Raw genomic sequence first — 21,352 nt, 5'->3', positions numbered from 1 at the left:
CTCCCAGTCACCAGTCTAGCTGCTGCATTTTGGATTAATCCAATTAAGTACAACATTCCTAGAGTGAACCTGTTTACACATGGGGAGGAATGTTTGTCCAGCCAGCAGGTAAACTTCCTGTTTCCTTCTGGGCTGGGACAGACTTCCTCTGCATGGGACTAGAGGTGGGCGTGGCCTCACCTGTGCAGGTAACAGGGCAGGGCAGCCATCTCTCTCTTTTTGACTACATGCATTGAAGAAACAACATCTGCTTAGCCAAAGATGCTCTCTTGGCCTCCAGCCAAGAGAGGACAAAGGGACTGTCTCTTTATGGGATAGTTTCCAGGTGTATGTTACTTTTCTAAGATAAGTCTGCCTTCTGGGATCCGATTGTGAACAGAATGTGAGTACAGTGGTACCTCAGGTTACATATGCTTCAGGTTACAGACTCCGCTAACCCAGAAATAGTACCTTGGGTTAAGAACTTTGCTTCAGGATGAGAACAGAAATCGAGCTCCGGTGGCACAGCGGCAGCTGGAGGCCCCATTGGCTAAAGTGGTGCTTCAGGTTAAGAACAGTTTCAGGTTAAGAACGGACCTCCAGAACGAATTAAGGACTTAACCCGAGGTACCACTGTAAACTCTTTTTATACTTTTATAGAAGCCTGTGTCGTATCTTATCTTTTATGAGGGAATAAGGGGAAAATACCAGAACAGTTATTATAGAGGCTTTAGCAAGCCTGAGCAAACGCATCCGCTGTGTGTTTAAAAGGGGGAATGTTACTCTGCTAAATTGTGAACTTGTTCATGCAAGTTGGAAAGGCTATAATCAAACAATATATCCTCTCCTGCATCCCTGAACATTCCCACAGACATTGCTGAGACAGCAGTGTGAACGTGCTGGGGATGTGGGCTTAGCAGAGAGCATCTTTGAGACTCTGCCCTGCCCAAAATCTTCCTGACACAGTGAATGTGGAAGCTGTTGAAGTGTTGCTCTTGGAAGGTTCAAGTTCCTCATGTCTGATGACCACAAAGCAGCGCGCTCAACATGCAAGCCTGCTAGACCTTCACCTTGGTATTGGCCGCTAAGCATCACATTCTACCAGACCCTTTCGGAGAGACGAGCCATTGCTGTAGCTGCCTTGCCAATACAGTGGTACCTTAGGTTACATACGCTTCAGGTTACAGACTCCGCTAACCCAGAAAGAGTGCTTCAGGTTAAGAACTTTACTTCAGGATGAGAACAGAAATCGTGCTCCGGCGGTGCGGCGGCAGCAGGAGGCCCCATTAGCTAAAGCGGTGCTTCAGGTTAAGAACAGTTTCAGGTTAAGAACGGACCTCTGGAACAAATTAAGTACTTAACCCGAGGTACCACTGTACACTTGTCCAGCTCAGCATCGATGGAGAGGTTGCTGGTTACGGTGGAACCCAGGTAGACAAAATCACCTATGTGTGTGGTCATCAACTCTGAGGCGTGGAGTGCATGGTCATTCAAATGATGTGTGTGTGCGCCATGTCAGTGATGCTTGGCAGGGCTTACCTGGTCCCTCCCCCCGGCGTTTTATTTTATTCAAGTTGGTGCCCCTGTGGAAGCCCAATAGATGTTTCCCCATTATGGTTGCCAGGCCAGGTACGCCCCACTCGCTGAGACTTCAGGACCCAAACCTGAGACCTAGGTGATGTGCCCCTCTCAGCACTGAGCTCAGGAGACGGAGGTTAAGTGGGAAAGTGGAGGCGGTGGTTGTGCAAAGCTATGCAATGATTTGCAGAGATGGAGGTTAATTGGGAGCAGAGGAGGGCTGACCCCCCCCGACAGTCTTATGCAATAATTTACATTCGGCTCCTGCCAGCCTGAAGCTTAGAATCATGGTGAAATAAATAAAGTCCATTGGGTTCTGTGGGACTTAGGCCACAACCCCACTTTAAAAAGCCATGGTGTCCCCCAAAGAACCCTGGGGGCTGTAGGGGTTTTTTTTAAGGGCGCTGAGAGTTGCGAGGTAAAAGGTAAAGGTAAAGGTACCCCTGCCCGTACGGGCCAGTCGTGACCGACTCTAGGGTTGTGCGCCCATCTCACTTAAGAGGCCGAGGGCCAGCGCTGTCCGGAGACACTTCCGGGTCACGTAGCCAGCATGACGAAGCTGCTCTGGCGAGCCAGCACCAGCGCAGCACACGGAAACGCCGTTTACCTTCCCGCTATAAAGCGGTACCTATTTATCTACTTGCACTTTAGGGGTGCTTTCGAACTGCTAGGTGGGCAGGAGCTGGGACTGAACGACGGGAGCTCACCCCGCTGCGGGGATTCGAACCGCCGACCATGCGATCGGCAAGCCCTAGGCGCTGAGGTTTTACCCACAGCGCCACCCGCGTCCTGAGAGTTGCGAGGAGACTCCCGTATTCCCGACAGAGAGGTACAAGATCCATTTTACAGGGGACTCTGGGGAATGTAGCGCTAGCACCTCTTGGTACCCTGAACAAACTGCAGCTCCCAGCATTCTTTAGGGAAAGCCGCAAAGGTTTAAAGCGGCATTGTGGTGCTTCAAATGTGTGGTGTAAATGTGACCCTTCTCGCTCTCTTGTACATTCTGAATTTATTGTTATTCACGCTTAATACTGTACTTTATGCTGTTTTTTGTTGCATCAATTAAGTGTTTTAAATTTGTTGTTAGCCGCCCTGAGCCCGTTTTTTTGAACTGAGAAGGGTGGGGTATAAATAAATTATTATTATTATTATTATTATTATTATTATTATTATTACTATAGTATGGAAATATACCCTTTTCAGAAATAAGCCTTGGAATCCCTGTGGTGTTTGTCACCAGCAGAACTTTTTAAAAATAAGATTCAGAGAGGTTTTGGGATGCACACACACAACACACACACACACGTGTGGGGAACACGTGGGCAAAAAAGGGAGGCTGGTGGTTTTATTTTGCTTTTATTTTTGCTTTCTGACCTCTCACGTAATTCATAGGCGGATTTAATCCGCTGATCCAAACCCATACAACAAACTGACTAAGCGTACTTTAACTGAGAGACAGTCCTAACAAAAGATACTAGGAAAAGGTAGGTTTGCATCGCCCAGTGGTAACAGTTTCCCCCTTCTCAACCCCCTTCTGGAAGAAGAGACAAGGAATTTTCCACACGCCTCCCATTTCTGTGCAAATTACAATCCCCAGAATTTGTTCTGTGCAAATTACAATCCCCAGAATTTGTTGAGGCAAATGTTAAACTGGTACAAGACTGATAAAGGTTTTTAAGTGCAGGTGTGGTTTGGGGTGAAGGAAAGCTGTGAGGGCTGGTTAAGCAAGACTGGCAGTTGCTGGTGGTGAGGAAGCTACGGAAAAATGTGACTTGGTTAATTCAAGTCAAGTTTTGCAGCTATTCCCCTCCTTCCTGGGCTAACCAGTCCCGATCCAGCCTCAGTTTCCATTTATGTTGCTGTCCTATAAACACGACGGCCCCTTCTGTGCTTAAGCCACATGGGTGGTTTCTCCCCAGCCAGCCTGACCTCCTCCCTTCCCTCACAGAAACCGCACAACCTGTCGACATCCTTCCGTCGACCTTTTTGTGCCCAATCTTGTTTTAAGCACAGAAGGAGCGTAGCAGAAGGTGGCATGGGCTTCGCGAGACATTTGACGTGAGGTAACCCCAGGCAACTCCTCCGGTTCATCGGGAAACCGCTTGGGCAAAAGTTATCCAAAAGCATTTGGGTTTGGTGCATATGTGCCAATATTCCCCCCTCCCATTTTAAAAGAAAGCAAAAGCAGCAGGATATGAGGTTTGGGGGGCGTTGTTGGTTTTTGGAAGTTGCTGGTGAGATAGAATCTAAACCGAGAGGTCAGTCTGCGTGTGAGAGACACACACACACACAATGAGAGAAAAAGACAAGAGACTCTTTCGTTATCAAATACAGAAGTGGACAGACACTGAAAAATAGAGATCTATCTTATAGAATCACATTTGTCCACAATATATATATATTATATTATTTCTTAAAAACTTGGTTTCAAGAAAAAACACAAACAGAACAGCTTGGTTGAGTCTTGTGCCATTAGGCAGCAAAAATGAGGTATTTCTTGGCTACCTAAGTCGGCCATTTTGGCCACGGCGTTACAACGTGGGCAGCTAATTGGACTTTGCCCCTCCAATGAGACTTCGTCACGGCGAGAGCTTCCTCACGCTAGGAGTGCTGTTTGTCCACAAGACCCTCCCCTTACTTAATACTTTTAAGCTTCCACAGCGGTAGACTTCCGAATGCTTTCCAAAGCGCTCCGCACACACGTTGCCTAGTCCCTCAGCCCCGCGGTTTCCTGTGAGGGGTTAGTGTGGGCTCGCTCCGTGCTTATCCAGGGACGAAGAGGCGTGGTCAAGGTTGCGTACCAAAGCTGGTGTCAGAAGTGGGGAATCTTTCAAACACAAAACCCAGGCGTTCTGCTCCAGCTGCTCTGCTCCGCTTTGGGCAGGCAAAGATGGCAGCAGGATTGTTTTGGTCTTGATTACCACCTCCTGCCCCTTCCCGCTCTGGCGCCGGTTGCAGAGGAGAAGCTGGAGAAAGGCAGAGAGAGAGAGGGTCCTCACCCTGCTGGGAGCGGGGGGATTATTCCCCTGCTGTTCCCTGTAGAGGGTCACAGTCTGCGCTAAAGAGCTCTTTGTACAGGGGCGGGAAGACGGCGTGGACAATGATAGGGTACATCTGGCGGAAGGAACGGAGCTTCTCCACATGCTGGCAGCAGAGGCTTCGAAGCTTCCCTTTGGGGGGCAACTGTCGGAAGCGAGAAGAGAGAGAGAGAGGTTACATATATCTTCCTATATACATAACAATGTAAGGCTGCCGTCATGCTGCAGTCTGCGCAGCTGGCAAAAGGGGGCCACATCAACTCCAGCATGACGACAGAATGGCAGGCAGGCAGGCAGGCAAAGAGGGAGAGGTTGATATATCTTCCTATAGACAAAAAATGTAAGGTTGTCATCAGGCTGCAGTCTGTGTAGCTGCCAATAGGTGGCAGCATCAACTCCAGCGTGATAATAGAATAGCCGGCAAGCAGGCAGGCAAGTAGTACAGCTAGCCGGTGATCTAGGCGAGGTGTTTAATGGAGGGAGGGGAGGTGCTTAAGACAGGGAGTCTCTCTCTCTCGCACCCAGCAAAGTCCCCAGCAGATACGCACCTTGGCCAGGATGCCTTCACGGTGGTTTTTCCGCAACATGTGCCTGAAGGCCAACTCCAGATTGTTCTGCAGACGCTCCACCTTGCTCTTCTCTTGCAACCAGGGACGATCTGCAAGGAAGGACAAAAACTTGGAAAGAGTCCATTGCGGCTGTTGGGAAAGCTGGCCGGCTTACAATTCGCCTGGGGTGAGCAGTGAACTGTCTGCAAGAAACCCGAACAACACCTGACCTCTTTTGAACATGCAGATCAACCGGCTCTTCAAAGCAAACATCAACATTTGTGGTGAGGAACCTCAGTCCTGGGGGCTGGATGAGGCCCTCCAGGGCTCTTTACCCGGCCCTCAGGAGTCTCCCAGACCACCCCCACCACTGGATTTTCTCAGTGCCTCTCTACATTGCGGAGAAGTATAATCACTCGGTTGAGATCAAACCACTTGGTCTGACCTCTCTGGGAGGTCTCTGGGGAGGGTGAGTTTCTTTGCTCCAGTGGAACCCTAGAGTCCCCACTCTTCTGTGGGGGGTTTCTCGGGGGTGCGCCGAGCCCTGGCGGCACCCTCAAGCCCTATTTTGCCAGGACCATGTCATCTTTTAATCGGATGACATGGAGCTCGCCGCCATTAGCCTCCTGCAGCAGACCGGAAGTGACCTCTCTGGTATATTTAAGGCAGCTACGTAGGGCAGTCTAGGAAGGATTGTAAGTAAACTACAACTCCCAGGATCCTTTGGGGGCAAAGTAGGGGGAAGAAAGTGCAAGTGTAGCAAAAAGATTACAGCACAGACTTCTCCACCGGGGCATGATGGGAGCTGAAGTCAGGTGGCCCCTCCCAGCCACAAGGACCCCGCCCTCTGCTGCCTCCAGCGACTTCCTTAAAGACGGCGCAGGATGAATCGGCAGCCTCTTACTTGAGTTAATAAGCACCAGCGCCGTGAAGAGGGCCATTTCGTTCTCGGAGAAGTGCAGAGCGCAGAGACTGTGAGCGAAGTCGAAGATGGAGTTGATCAACTCGTTGCATCCTGGAGGCAGAGGAAGGGGAGACTTGGATCAGTGACAACAGCAAAAAGGTAATCAACCTATTTATTAGTGCATTCATATCTCTATTTATTTATTTAGGTTCCAAAGCTTTAATCGAGCAGAACTTTCTTCAAAACAGACTTATAACAACAGCGATACATTCAAATAGTTGCATAAAATCGTGTACTTGTCCGGGCACAGGTACATCTTCTTAGAAATGTAAAATCCAAACAGAACTGAAATCAAAGTTCTTTCTCTCCATGCAGCCTGAAGCTCCACAGAGAGAAGCATCAGCACAAGGCGGCTTGAGAACAAAGACAACTCCCGCAAAATGGAGATTTGCAGCTGAATACCCCTCCCATGTAATCTAAGTTAAACACCACATGAGAGAGTAGCAGAGATACATTCTCAGTTAATTATCGGCCTTTTTGGTAATCAGAGAGCTTCACTTAGCTTTAATGGGCATTTCCTTTTTTACAACTAATTTTTTTTTTGGGGGGCGTTCATATCTCACCTTTCCCTGCCCGGAGCTCAAGGTGGCAAATACGTGGGTCTGTCCACCCCTCATTAAATCCCCACAACAAACCTGCGAGGTAGGCCAAGCCGAGAGCTCAAAGCACGGCCTGCTCCACCCTGGCAAACCCCCGCCTCCAAAGACTTATCCCCCTTTCCTCAACTCCTTTTCGATGGCTCAACTATCGGCCTTGGGACCCATAGCGGGCTCATTCATTTTTTTAGTCTATCATCCTGAGATGATGGTCACCGTCGTACCGAGGGATTTGAAGAGCTCTGGGCCGGCGTATTTCCCTTCAAAGAAGACCGTCCGGTTCTCAGAATTGAAGGCACGGCACATCCTCACCAAAACTACTTCCATGGCACCTGGAGGGGTGGAAGCAAAACGAAAATAAAGACTTAAAAGGCAAGGATGAAGCAAAAATAGGAAGGTGCAGGCTTTTCTCTCAAAACCGGCCTCGCCTTTGGAAGGGAGCTGGAATGTGGGGGGCAGCAAAGCTGGGCGCCCCTTTTTAGGGTGGGTGGGGAGATAGTGGGGACTCCAACACCTCATTCCCAGGACTAGAGTGGGAAGAGACCCCCCCCCAAAGTTAGTATCAGTTTTTCATTCCTCCAACCTTGTTCACCAGTTTGAGATTTTAAAAAATATCGTTGCTAAATCAGCTTCCCTAACCTGTAAAAAAGCTTTTGCAGATTGCGATTCTTCCTGTAATCTTTCTAAATCTGTAATTTGAACATTTTCAATCTCTAATGCCCCTTTTTTGCAAACCTGCAACTTCTGTTTTAACCTCTTGGAGGTCTTTGCGCAAAATTCCAAAGTCTTTTTAAAATTCCTGGAGACAGTGCTCTGACCTCAATTGCAAGACTCGGCAAACCCTGCTTAATATCTTTCATAAATTCCAAAATTTGCTCTTGGAAAGTGTGATCTTTGGAGGCTTTTCTTGTCTGTAGTTTAAGATTTTAAAAAACATCTTCACTGAATCAGGTCAGCATATTAATGTTTGCCTTTCTCCTTGCCCAACATAATATGTTTTCAAGCAATTTAATACTACAATACACTGCACTGTATTATTTTTTGCAAATATACCCATTTTTAATCCAAACTTTCTCCCCAATACATTGGGTTTGCATCCACTGCTTGTCCTCCTCAGAGCGGGCTCGTGGTTCCAATCATTTCGGTGGGTCTACTCTCGAGTAAAACTGTGTTGTAGACAACCAATTTGTGGGGTGTGCATGTGCGCGTTGTTTAACTACGCTACAAAATCCAGAGAGCTGCGAATTTCCGAGAGCGGCTGTAAAAGTGCTATTTTCTTGGGAGTTGGGTAGGATTGTGTACAGAACGAATGGAATATTTCTCCCACCCTGGGTGCCAGCAGTAAAAAGGCAGATAAAGAGATTCGGGAAAGAGGAGACTTGGAAGAAGCACAAACGCCTTAGCCCTCAGACGTGAGCTGGGATGGCTCAGTCAGTACAGCAGGAGACTCTTAATCTTAGGGTTGCAGGTTCGAATCCCAGGTTGGGCAAAAGATTCATTCCTGCATTGCACGGGGTCGGACTAGATCACCCTCGTAGCCCCTTCCTAATCTACAATTCTAGGATTCTATGACCGTTGCCATAGTAGGAACTCAAAACTCATCTCAGACTTGGGCCTAAATCCTCTGCTCTCTCCCCAAACAAAAAACTTCCCTGCCTCACGCTGCTTCCTTCTCGTTTCCCAAAGGTCTGTCTTCGGGTTTTAGCCAGAAGGCAGAAATATAACCAAGAAGGAGCCAGTTTAGATTCTCTTGGGAGGGAAAAGCTTCTGGGAAATGATTTACAATGAGATGGGAAAAAAAATGCTGAAATATACATTTATTAAGAAACCAGAAGCATTTTGACTTGGCATTGTAGGAGATGATATAAATAGAAAGGATTGGAAGTTGTTCTTATATGCAATGACTGCAGCAAGAATACTATTGGCACAAAATAGGAAGCAAGAAGAATTACCGACGAAAGAAGAATTGGAGGATGAAAATGATGGACTATGCAGAATTAAGTAAACTAAGAGGAAGGATTCGAAACTTGCAGGACCAGAGATTCTCAGAAGACTGGAATAAATTTACGGACTATTTGAAAAGTAATTGTGATGAACAGAATACGCTAGTAGGTTTGCAAGGTGAATTATTTGAAATATTGCAAAAAAAGATAATGAGGAGAATTATTAGTTAAGGATACTAAAGGCAATATGAAATTAAGAAATGCATAATATGTGATAAATAATGGAAAACCACCAGAGGTGTTGACGGAAGTCCAAAAAATATTGTATAAGTTCTGTTGTATGAATGTTAATTAATATGTTAATTAATGAAAATGTATATAAAAAAATAGATTCTCTTGGGAGGGGATTCCACAATCTGGGAGCAGCCACAGAAAAGGCTCTCTCTTCTGTGTCAGTCTGTGATATTGATGGGAACGAGAGATGAGGATTTTAAGCTCCTGGGCCACATGGACTCTCCTCTCTCTTTCTCAGCTGATTTCGCTCCATAAAATGTCCGGCGACTACAGAAGCCTAACTGCGACCCGCCCAAAGAAGCTCCGTTCCTCACCCGCTTTGAGGAGCACGATCTGGTCGTTTTGGCACAGGTCCATGAAGCTGTCCATGCGCTTGGCGAACTCCACCACGTACTGGATGGCCTCGGTGATGCGGCAGGCGCAGCGCTCCCACATCTCTTCCATGGACTGGAAGGAGAGAGAGAGAGAGAGAGATTGGGGTGGGAGGGAAAACCCACTATAGGGACAGGAACAAGCTAGCAGTAAATCACAGTGAGCAAGCAAAAGAGAGGGATTCATCCCAAGGCTCTCTGAGGCTGGCGCTGAGAGGTGACTTGCCCGCCTCCCTGGCCCATCTGCCAGGCTGAGTCACTGGTTCAGTCATTCAAGGCACACACAGAGCAAAGGATCACTCGTTACTCAACGGGAGCGGCTGAAATCAAAGGGAGCTTTCTCGCTCGCCCCAAACCACCCCATTCCACACCGGCTTAGGCATTCCACCAAATTAAGCGCATGGCAGCAGAATGCTTACGCACGGTGGCGTTGGCAGCGAGGGAGAGGAATCGCGCCAAGTCTGGGGTGTTACCATTAGTATATAAATAATAGCCCTTAAGGGCTTGGGGCTAGTTCACCTGTGAGATCGCCTCGCCCCCCAATTTGCCCACTCGGCTGGCTCAATCTGCAGAACTGGCGCAGTCACAGAAGCCTTGATTTAATTCTGCGAACCGCCCTGAGACCCCCCTGGGTATAGGGTGGTATATAAATTCAATAGCAGGCTTGCCGGCTGAGTTTATGTCGACAGAGACCACATCCTGCAAGGACTCAATGAGATTTTCGTAAGCAGTCAGGGCTTATTAATCTACTGATAAATTGCTAATTATAATTGGTCTTAACTTCAGTTTGTGAAATCCATCTCTTCTCAGCTGCAATTGCGATCTCAGGTGTCCATTTTTTTCTGCGCAATGCTGGATCATTTGCTTTATCTATTTCCTCGTGTTTTACCTAAGAGCGCTGAATTGAAGTTTGGCCAGTAGTGGAAACGATTAGAGGTAGGTGATAGCTTTCAGTCCTATTATTAATGTTGAATTTTTTAATTGATTCAAAAGCCTCCCTGTTAGTGAGGCAATAGTCTATTATGCTGGCTCTATTTGTATTTATGAATGTGTACTTGCCTTCTCTGTCACCGGGGAACGCCCCGTTAGCAATGATAAGGTCAAGACTTATTTGTAAAAAATTCAGGCAGAAGCCGGCATAGTTGATTTGACAGTCTTTCGGATGTCTACAAGGGGGTGGGTTTAGAAAGAGGGCATTATTTTCCTTTAGATCTCTTAATATTGGGAATTTTATTTCCAGGCTTTCATTTGAGCCTATTCTGGCATCCATATCTCCCATTATGTAAAATGGCAAACTGGGGTACTTAATTTGCAGGGAGTAAAGGAAACTGTAGGGACGCGGGTGGCGCTGTGGTCTAAACCACAGAGCTTAGGACTTGCCAATCAGAAGGTCGGCGGTTTGAATCCCTGCGACGGGGTGAGCTCCCGTTGCTCGGTCCCTGCTCCTGCCAACCTAGCAGTTCAAAAGCACAAAGTGCAAGTAGATAAATCCGACGGGAAGGTAAACGGCGTTTCCGTGCACTGCTCTGGTTCGCCAGAAGCGGCTTAGTCATGCTGGCCACATGACCCGGAAGCTGTCTGCGGACAAACGCCGGCTCCCTGAGCCTATAGAGCGAGAAGAGCGTGCAACCCCAGAGTCGTCCGCGACTGGACCTAATGGTCAGGGGTACCTTTACCATTAAAGGAAACTGTGGAATTTACGCCATGTGCTCTCGATCTGTGTTTGCACTGGATATGGTGGGATATAAGCTGAAACCAGAATGATACTCTTGGATTCCAGATGCAAAGTGATCCCCAGTGCCAGCTGCTCAAAAACTGAGTGCTCAGAAGAAGAGTTTGGATTTGATATCCCGCTTTATCACTACCCTAAGGAGTCTCAAAGCGGCTAACAATCTCCTTTCCCTTCCTCCCCCACAACAAACACTCTGTGAGGTGAGTGAGGCTGAGAGACTTCAGAGAAGTGTGACTGGCCCAAGGTCACCCAGCAGCTGCATGTGGAGGAGCGGAGACGCAAACCCGGTTCACCAGATTATGAGTCTACCGCTCTTAACCACCACACCACACCTGTGACGCCAATTGAGTGGAAACCAGAGTTACTAGGTGCCCCCCCTCGGTCACCCCCTTCCAGCCTCTGGACCGTAATAAAGATTGATTGATTGATTAAGTCAATAAATAATAATAATAAGACAGCTTACAGACAATACCCCACACAGTAAAGAGGCGGAGCCTTTCAGCACTGAGAAGAGCCCCCTCACCTTTTTCTGGTAGCTCCCCACTTCCTCCCGGGTAAAGGTCTCCCATCTCAGCAGCTGGAGGTCCTCCAGGCGCAGCTGGCACGTCTCTCGGTAGGACTTGATGACGTTCTGCGTGAGGTGCTCTGGGGAACGGCGGGGAAGAGGCGGACAGGTCAGGGTTTGCGCGGACTCGGCTAGCCACTCCCCCTCCTCCTCTGGCTCCTTCCCCTGCCCCACCGGAAAAGAGGGGAAGTGGCGGGGTGTGTGTGTGTGTGTGTGTGTGTGCTTCCGACCCAAATCACAGCCTGCACATTCCCTGTTCTTCCATCCGCCCACCGGGACAAACATGGAACACTGGGCGGTCTTCCAGACTTGACTTTGTGACTCCTTGCTTCTTGCTCCTCAGACCCTTGACTTTGTGACTCCTTGCTTCCTGACCCTCGGACCCCTGACTTCATGACTCCTTGCTTCTTGACGCTTGGACCCTTGACTTCGTGCCTCCTTGCTTCTTGACCCTCGAACCCCTGACTTTGTGCCTCCTTGCTTCTCGACCCTCGGACCCTTGACTTTGTGGTTCCTTGCTTCTTGAACCTCGGACCCTTGACTTTGTGACTCCTTGCTTCTTGACCCTCGGACCCTTGACTTCTTGACTCCTTGCTTCCTGACTCTTGGACCCTCGGCTTCTTGGCTCCTGGTTCTCTGACCCTCGGACTCCTGGCTTCTGGACCCCCGTCCCTGCTCCCACCCCGCCATCTTGCCCCCGGTCCTGACGTCCCCTGCCCGTGAACCAGATCGTGACACCATGGCGTTGGAGAAAGGGACCTTGTTGCAGAACCAGCAACAAGCCTTTGACCTGACCGGCCACCACAACCCCATACTGCTTCACCCCTTGGTGCCATGGCTCAAAATTGCCGAGCTAGACAAGTCCACCCTCTTCCTTCCACTCACCGATCTCTGTCAGGGATGAGTTTGGGGACTCCAAGAGGCTGGTGAAGCTGGGGGCGGTGTAGAAGTCGAGGCTCTCCCCCTCGCCGCACGCCGGCCGCTTGGCCCCGTGGGCGTCCGGGTGCGAGAGCTCCGGCGATGCCTGCGTCCCCAGGGCGTAATAGACGCTGCCCCGGCTCTCCATCTTGATGCGCTCGGGGCTGTACTCCTTGGTGAAGGGGGCGCGCAGGTCCTCTCCCAGAATGCTCTGGGCCTTGGCAAGTCCGTTGGAGTAAGCCAAGGCGGCCGTCTCGTCCGGGCACTGGCTGAGGCGTGCCTGGCCGTTCAGGAGGGCGGTGGTGGAGCAGGCCGAGGCCTCCAGGAGGTCCGGCGGGGGAGCCAACTTCAGCTGCCCGTTGGCGACACCCAGGGAGTAAGGCGAAGCCTCTCCGTCCTGCTGCTGCTGCTGCTGCAGCTGCTTCTGGACTTCAGCGTGGAGGCTGTCCCGCTGCTTCTTGGACATCCGGCCAAATTTGACGGCTAGGGAGGAAAAATGAGATTCGTTACACATTGGTCGGATGTTCCTGCCTGAACCAGGCAGAGGGCCTTCTTGGCGGTGGCACCCGCCCTGTGGAACGCCCTCCCATCAGATGTCAAGGGGATAAACAACTACAGTGGAGGCTCGGGTTGCAAACGTGATCCGTGCGGGATGCACGTTTGCAACCTGCAATGGCACATCTGTGCAAGCGCAGGTAGTGATTTGACGCTTCTGCGCATGCGCGACCCCAAAAACCCGGAAGTAACCCGTTCTGGTATTTCCGGGTTTTGGCGGGTCCATAACCTGAAAAAACGCAACCTGAAGCATCTGTAACCAGAGGTATGATTGTATCTGACTTTTAGAACATGTCAGAAGGCAGCCCTGCTTAGGGAAGTTTTTAATATTTGATGTTTTATCGAGCTGCCGAGAGTGGCTGGGGAAACCCAGACAGATGGGCGGGGTGTTAATATTTACTATTAGAAATACATTGGCAGATAATCATGAAATTATTGTGAGGTTTAATAAGTTCACTTTTTATATTTGGACAACTTTTCTGCTGTACTTTATTGGAAGGAGAAAAATAATCATTTCCTTAATAACAATTTAAGCAATTTGTTTAACTGAAGCAATAACATTATAGCATATGTATCCATGTTTGTTAACTGATTATTTTTTTTTAAACCACACCTTAGACTGAGTTTTAGCACACATGAAAAACTTAAAACAAATCCTTATTTACTGATGAATAGCCTTTGGAAATAGAAAACTATTCTTAAAAGCGTTTTATTTTAAAAATCTGATTTAAATAAAAATAAAAATCCGATTTTTTTGATTTTATTTTTTTAAAAAAATCATTGATTTTTATCCATCCTGCCACCAACCCATCTCTTACCGTCCCGAGACATGCCGAGGCTGAGACATTTCTGCAGGCGGCAGTGCTGGCACCGGTTTCGGCTGGTGCGGTCGATTTGGCAGTTCTGCTGTCGGGTGCAAGAGTAGGTCACATTCCCTTGCTGGCTCCGCCGGAAGAAACCCTGAGAGCAGAAGGCCGAGAAAGAGAGAGAGAGAGAGAGAGAGAGAGAGAGAGAGAGAGAGAGATGGACTGTTAAGTTGTGGGTGAACATATCAGATGACACAGTGATTCTTCAAACAGCTCTTGTTTATTCACAGGCCAGAACAGAACTGAACTGAAGGGTTCAGCCAGCCTGCTTATATAGAGCTCCACTACAAAGCAACTGTAACCACTTTCTGTAACTATCCAATCACTGAACATCACTTTCAATCCCTTATTTGCATATGTGGACCTGAGTGAAAACTATCTACAGTATCCCCCTGCTGGCCCAGGGTGAGAACTTCAGTACATAACATGGACCCCCTCAGAATACAGGCATCATCTGCACTACCCATTTAAAGCACTATCACCCCACTTTAAACCATCGCGGCTTCCTCCAAAGCAGCCTTTCTCAACCTGTGGGTCCCCAGATGTTGTTGAACTACAACTCCCATCACCCCTAACTAGCAAGGCCAGAGCTCAGGGATGATGGGAGTTGTAGTCCAACAACATCTGGGGACCCACAGGTTGAGAACCGCTGCTCCAAAAATCTCGGAAACTGCACTTTGTTACGGATCAGGGCCAGATTTAGGTTTGACGAGGCCCTCAGCTACTGAAGGTAATGGGGCCCTTTCTATGTCCAGCTGTCCTTTGTCCACAACAAATTGCGCTGTTTTTTGGGTTGAATATATACTATATGGTAACTGATGGACCTAATAGGTATCTAAAGCCATTTGCACATGTGGCCATGCAACCAATCCATGCAGAATGTTGGCACCCTATATATAGAAAGGAGCAAACCAGTGATATTTTAGGGAGCCGGCGAGCAGGCGGGGCCCATGAATTACATCACAGGAGCCTACACAGCACAAAACACTGTTGCTGTATGTGGGTTTTTTAAAATTTGCTTTTTATCATATATTTTGGAAATGTACATCCAGTTGTTTTTTCCCTTTAATTTTTTTTGCCCCCCCCCCAAGAGAGAGGGGCCCTAAACTATAGCTTATTTAGCTTATACGTAATTCCGGCACTGTTACAAATGCTGAGAGATGTTCTCTTCCCAGAGCAACTATCCCCAGAGTCCACCTGGGAAAAGGGATCGATTGTTAAACCACCCTGGGAAAACTGCTGCTCTCTGAAAGAGGAACTCCTAAGAACAGTAACAAATAGAATTAAGAATATTGTATTGAACGTAACATTCCATAATACATAACACTATTCCCCCTCCCCTTTATAGCAGTCATGGTTTTCTTTCCTAACCTACAAACAAAACAACATCCACAATTAAATCCACATTTCAGTTTTTGTAATTTGCCCAAAGCTCCTATTTTCCCTTACAAAGACCAAAAACATTTTCTATGGAGCTGGAATGGATCTACCAGACTCCTAGCTTATTTATAAAATCAGATGTTTTGGGGCCACAACTCCCATTGAATTGTAGTTCGGCCTTTGCAGGATTACACCCTTAGCTGATCTGGGTTTCTATGGCACTGATGAGTGCCATGGAACCCATAGCCATAGTTTTCAACTTACAGATTTGAAAATAAGGGACCAGCAGCATCAAAAATAAGGGATCAGCAGCCAAAACAAGGGATTTTCAGAGCACAGCTAAGTTCAACTTCTGAGCCCCTTCGAGCCAAAGGCAGAAAGCCCAGCCAGCAGCCAAACGAAGCCTCAAGTGGTGGTTCCCACAGCGCAGCAACCCGGCAAAGGGGATGCAGCAAGGGAAACCACCGTCACCTCTCCGCTGGGAAGCGCTGAGCAAAGGCGAGTCCCCAGGCAACGCGGCCGATTTGATCGGCACAAGGCATGCAAGCTCCACCCCTCGGTTGTTCTTAGACTCCTCATTGGGTGAGCAACGCAGCCAAGCAACACAGTTGGAGCCTCCCTCCTCCCTGGCCGGCAGGGAGGGAGGGAGAGGAGCTGCTTCCTTTGAAACCCGGGAAATTTAAGGGACATCATCAATAAGGGACAGCAGTGGGACACGGCGCTGGGATAAGGGAGTTTCCCGCCAAATAAGGGACGGTTGACAGCTATGCCCATAGCAGGATCGCGGCTGCCTCTTCCGACTCACTTTGCATCCTTCACAAGTGATGACGCCGTAGTGGATCCCAGAGGACTTGTCTCCGCAGATCTTGCAGGGGATCACCTCGATCTGGGCTGTAGTAAGGGAGGAGGGAGAAACAAAGAATGCAAAATCTGGTTAAAATAAGAAACAAAGAAGGCAAAATCTGCTTAAAATAAAAAAACCTCCATTTTAGGCTTGCGTTCATTAGGAGATCGCAGAAATTAGGGTTGTTTTTGTTATTGCAACTGATTTGTTAATCGCTTTCCAAACCAGTGCCTCAAGGCGATTCACACACACACACGAGGTAAGCGAGAACAGTTTTAAAACCACAAAAGCAACATATAGGTTTAAAAGAAGGCTAAAACTCTAACAAGTTGCAAAGGCCCATTTGTGCAGCTGGGTGAGCCTGTTGGAACAAAAAATGTCTTCAGTGGTTTCTGATGCCTCTCGCCAGGGATGCTGTTCCACAGAACAGGGACAGCCACCCTAAAAGCCCTGCTCTGGGTTCCTGTGGAGGGGGATTGTGAGATCGTTGAAGTTTGCGGGAAAGGCTCTCTCATGGACTGAAGCAATCTACTAGGTGTATATGGCACGTGGGTGGCGCTGTGGTCTAAACCACAGAGCCTAGGGCTTGCTGATCAGAAGGTCGGCAGTTCGAATCCCCGCAATGGAGTGAGCTCCCGTTGCTCGGTCCCTGCTCCTGCCCACCTAGCAGTTCGAAAGCACGTCAAAGTGCAAGTAGATAAATAGGTATCGCTCTGGCGGGAAGGTAAACGGTGTTTCCGTGCGCTGCTCTGGTTCTCCAGAAGCGGCTTAGTCATGCTGGCCACATGACCCGGAAGCTGTATGCCGGCTCCCTCGGCCAATAAAGTGAGATGAGCGCCGCAACCCCAGAGTCATCTGCGACTGGACCTAATGGTCAGGGGTCCCTTTACCTTTACCTTTTTTACTAGGTGTATAAGGGCTAAAGCGGTTTCTCCATTTACCTGCTTCTGAGCTGTATAGGGAGTTAGGAACTCATCCTTGCATTCGTTTTGTCATTAAAAACTTGGTTCACTTCGTCACACATTAGTTAAAATGGCATTGATCTCACTCAGCCCTGCTTGGACTGCTGCAATGCGCTCTACGTGGGGCTACATTTGAAGGTGACCTGGAAACGACAACTAATCTAGAAATGCGGCAGCTAGACTGGTGACTGGGAGCGGCCGCCGAGACCACATAACACCGGTCCTGAAAGACCTGCATTGGCTCCCAGTACATTTCCGAGCACAATTCTAAGTGTTGGTGCTGACCTTCAAAGCCCTAAACGGCCCAGTATACCCAAAGGAGCATCTCCACCCCCATCCTTCTGCCTGGACACTGAGGTCCAGCTCCGAGGGCCTTCTGGCGGTTCCCTCTTTGCGAGATGTGAGGTTACAGGGAACCAGGCAGAAGGCCTTCTCGGTGGTGGCGCCAGCCCTGTGGAACACCCTCCTACCAGACGTCAAGGAAATAAGCAACTATCTGACTTTTAAAAGGCATCTGAATTTATTTAATCTTCTTTGAAAGCCTCCTGAAAGACCACAGTTCCTTATGCTTGTTAGGCCAGGTTACTTCCTGCTTTTAAGATATGGAATTTCAGCTGGTTGTGTCCTCACTTAAATCTAGATTTATTTATTTAATTTCTATACCGCTTTATATTTTTAAGAAAAAACTCAAAGCGGTTTACAGTATATTAAATGAAGAAAACATAAATAAAACAATGTGAGGAAAAGTCAGATATAGAGTATAACGTGGAAAACATGCTCTGGTCTTAAATGGAAGCAGAACCTCTGCTTTTTCGGCCCACATGTGAGGATCTGAAACGAGGCCCAGATCTCGCAGGTTCTGATTTGAACTCCAAACTTCACTGCTGAGAGCACAAAGGACCCCGTCGCCGTTGAAAGATGCTACCCGGCTTTTGCTACTGCCAGGAAATAAGGCAAAAAAGTTAGAGAGGAAATGGACGTCTTTGGAGCCCAACAGCCCAGCGAGTGACATTATGGGCCTTGTCAGGAAAGAGTTATTCTTCTGTCATTCTCCAGACTGTTTAGGAAAGATAGGTGCATTTTGTCCCCTTTTGGCAAAAAACACCAGCTGTAATACAGACCTTGGTCCACTAGGGGGCACCCTTGCACTACATTCTTCCTCACTGGCTTTCAGAACACCACCCGGCAAGAGAGCCTCTGAGCATATGAGAAGTGTCTGCCCCTTTCTGCTTTCAAAATCCTTACATGTTTTCGGTAGGGGTTTGAGGTGGTAAGGGAAAGGGCTTCCTGCTCATACTTTCTAGGAACCAAACAAAACCTCCCCACCTTTCACAGGGACCTGAGTTCAAATCCTGCCTGAACCAGTCACCACGGAGAAGTCATTACCTCTCAGTTTTGCAGGAAAGTGGGCCTAGGTCCCCGTGGTTGCTGTTAGGACCAGTGAAATAGCTCAGTGCTTTTGCAAACTGAAAAGGATGGCGTGAAGACAGATTTTTAGCAGAGCCTTTAGTCTGGGGCTGCCTGCCTGCCTTACGTAAGTTACACAATGCCGCTGCCTGGATATTTCCCAAAAAATCCCCTACACAGGTTTGGGGCAGAGCTAAAAGGATCTGTGTTGTGTGTGAGAATATAAATGGAATACACCCCAATATCTCCAAATCTCACCCCCTGGGAACCAAGATGTTGGTTCCTCTCTTTTTGCTTTCATGCCGGCGACCAAAAACACGCCATTTTTAGTTGTGAATTTCTTCCCCTCGACCCCTTTTGGGTCGTTTTGGTCTTTTGCTTGCAATTGAGCCGGTTCTGCCTTTTCTCTGCTATCACGCTAACAGTCGCCGCAGGACTCCTGGGTCCTTTCCCAAGTCTCTCTACTGCAGAACCTTCTTTTTCAAAGCTACCGCGCAGCCCCGGGAACACGAGCTGCAAATCGTTGTCGACAACAGTGCCCCAAGGCGCGTGCAGAGACCATTTCCCTGATGACCCCGCTGAATAACCGCAGCTCAGCTGCAGCGAGCGATGGCAGGGGGAGCAACGAGGCAGCTGCTTCGAGGCAGGCCGACCCCCTCGCTTCTCGCAGCAGAAATGTTTAACCACCCTGGGGTGGCTCCGGGGAGAACCCCCCGTGCGGAGGCAAGGATGTCGGTGCAGTAAACCACACGAAAGGGGAGAGGGCTGCATCATACTTCTGCAGGTGGCTGTGGGAAGGGGAGACGGAAGACCCCCGAGATGTGAAACAGAAGCACAAGAAAATCTATTTTCCCACCCTTTGCCACGGCATTTTATACGACGTTAAGAAGAGCTTGGCTGCTGGATCGGACCCCAAGGACCCATCTAGTCCAGCATCCTGCACTCTTTCACACGACCCCTTGCCCATGTGTAGAGAGGCGGCTTGCACCCGTGTCCAGAGTAATGTGAACACAAGCCTTGTCTCTTTGCTCAAGTTTGTGGGTAGAAATTAGATCTGGAGTGGGTGTGTTTTGCTGCAAGGTTAGGTCTTACTGCACCTCATCTCAGTCCTACTCAAAGTAGATCCACTGAAATTAGTAAACCCACATGGCACCCCCATTAATTTCAATGGGTCTACGTTGAGTAGGGAGTTATACTGCTGGCTACCAACCTAAGTCGCTTGCTCCTGACTCAAGTTGCCTGGAAATCTAGTTTTTTAAAAAATAATGTTACTTTTTTCTGTATGCCACAACAGCTGCGAGAATATTGCTAGCGAAGAATTGGAAGAAACAAGATTTACCAACTATCGAAGAATGGCATATGAAGATGATGGACATTATGGAACTTGCCAAACTGACCGGGAGACTCCAAGACCAGAGAGAAGAGACGGTGGAAGAAGATTAGAAGTTTAAGGAATATTTGAAAAAAATATGTTAATATTTAAATCTTAGAATAGCTTTGGAAGTGGATATAGGCTGTAGGGTTAGAAGTAGAAGATAGTGTGTTTTATAAGTGAATGTGAAGTTTTTATGGTTAAAGTAAGTGTGATAAAAAAAAAGATGGTTAGAAATTATGATATATGTCAACTGCTAAAGATGAAGTAAAATGAAAATCAGATAGGGGGGACTTGGGGAAGCCCGATTAACAATGTTTAGAAAAATAAGTATATGACAAGAATTTGTTTGTATTGTTTGTCTTTTCTGTTTATCTTTTTTATTTGTGTTATAAAATGAAGATTTTTTTTTGAAAAAATAAATAAATGAAGTCAATCTGGAAAAGTTGACATCTGTCCATTCCTGCCGTAGTCCACCTTGCAGGGCTGTCGCAAGGAGACCCTCAGGGTACTATCTCTGCTTGGTGAGAATCTCTGGGTCTTCACAGGCAGGGAAAATGGCACTTTTTTTTGCATTGCATCACCTGCAGCTACCTAAGTGTAATGTCATATTAATAATAGAAAGGGGAGGAAAATTAAACCACGGAGGCCAGTGGTTTCTTCCCTGAACCACAAGAAGCCGCGTGAGTCAGCCCCTAAATTAGTCAGCCCGTCCACCTTGAAGATTCTGCCAGTAAAGAACAACTCTCACTTTTATACAGAGATTGATGCCAGTAAATCCATCCTCCTGACGCGAGGTCAACAGAGCTCTGGGTGCACACGATTGGGTCGATTGCAAAATGAAGAGGAGAGCAAAAACACACAAACCAAATAAGCAAAAAAATCATCATATATGTATCTGTATTTTATATACGTGCTGATGCGGTTCGGAAACGGGGAGTTAATTCCCGTCTAAGCTCCACGTCACAGCTTCCATTGCCTCATCGGAAATGGCGCTTGCGTCAGCAGAAAAAGGAAGGAGGGCGGACCCTGTTCAATCCGGCGAGGAGCTGTGCTAAAAATCCACTCTTTCGAGACAAACAGAGCCCCCTCCCCAATTCTCTGTTGCCCTTCAGGATGGGGAAGAGATTCAGTTCAGTTTGCAGCGAAAAGCAATCTTCACTTCAGCTGCGTTCGCACCATATATTTAAAGCACTATAATACCATTTTAAATGATCATGGCTCCCCCCCAAAGGATTCTGGGAGCTGTGGTTTGTTAAGGGTGCTGAGAGCTGTTAGGTAGTGCTTCAATTTCTCCCACAGAGCTAAAATTCCCTGAGAAGAGGGATTGATTGTTAAACTACTCTGAGAATTGCAGCTCTGTGGGGCTGTCCTAACTGCTCCCAGAACCCTTAACAAATTTAAGAATTCTGGGAGCAGCCATGACTGTTTAAAATGGTA

At 48.0% G+C, this 21,352-nt stretch overlaps 1 protein-coding gene across 1 annotated transcript in view; it reads right to left on the bottom strand.

The window, feature by feature from the left end:
• Positions 1-3,716: 3,716 nt before the first annotated feature.
• RORC (RAR related orphan receptor C) overlaps positions 3,717-21,352 on the bottom strand; it is a 90,586-nt gene continuing 72,950 nt past the window's right edge. The window contains exons 3-11 of the mRNA XM_053368943.1: positions 16,133-16,218; positions 13,900-14,041; positions 12,494-13,009; positions 11,567-11,688; positions 9,255-9,387; positions 6,928-7,035; positions 6,048-6,158; positions 5,144-5,253; positions 3,717-4,740 (exon numbers count right to left, since the gene is read on the bottom strand). Coding sequence (XP_053224918.1) covers positions 4,576-4,740; positions 5,144-5,253; positions 6,048-6,158; positions 6,928-7,035; positions 9,255-9,387; positions 11,567-11,688; positions 12,494-13,009; positions 13,900-14,041; positions 16,133-16,218 — 1,493 coding nt within the window. The 3' untranslated portion in view covers positions 3,717-4,575. The remainder of the gene's footprint in view (positions 4,741-5,143; positions 5,254-6,047; positions 6,159-6,927; positions 7,036-9,254; positions 9,388-11,566; positions 11,689-12,493; positions 13,010-13,899; positions 14,042-16,132; positions 16,219-21,352) is intronic.

This window comes from Podarcis raffonei, chromosome 16 (genome assembly GCF_027172205.1).
Source record: "Podarcis raffonei isolate rPodRaf1 chromosome 16, rPodRaf1.pri, whole genome shotgun sequence".
Lineage (NCBI taxonomy): Eukaryota > Metazoa > Chordata > Lepidosauria > Squamata > Lacertidae > Podarcis > Podarcis raffonei.
This window is presented reverse-complemented; position numbering and strand designations above follow the sequence as displayed.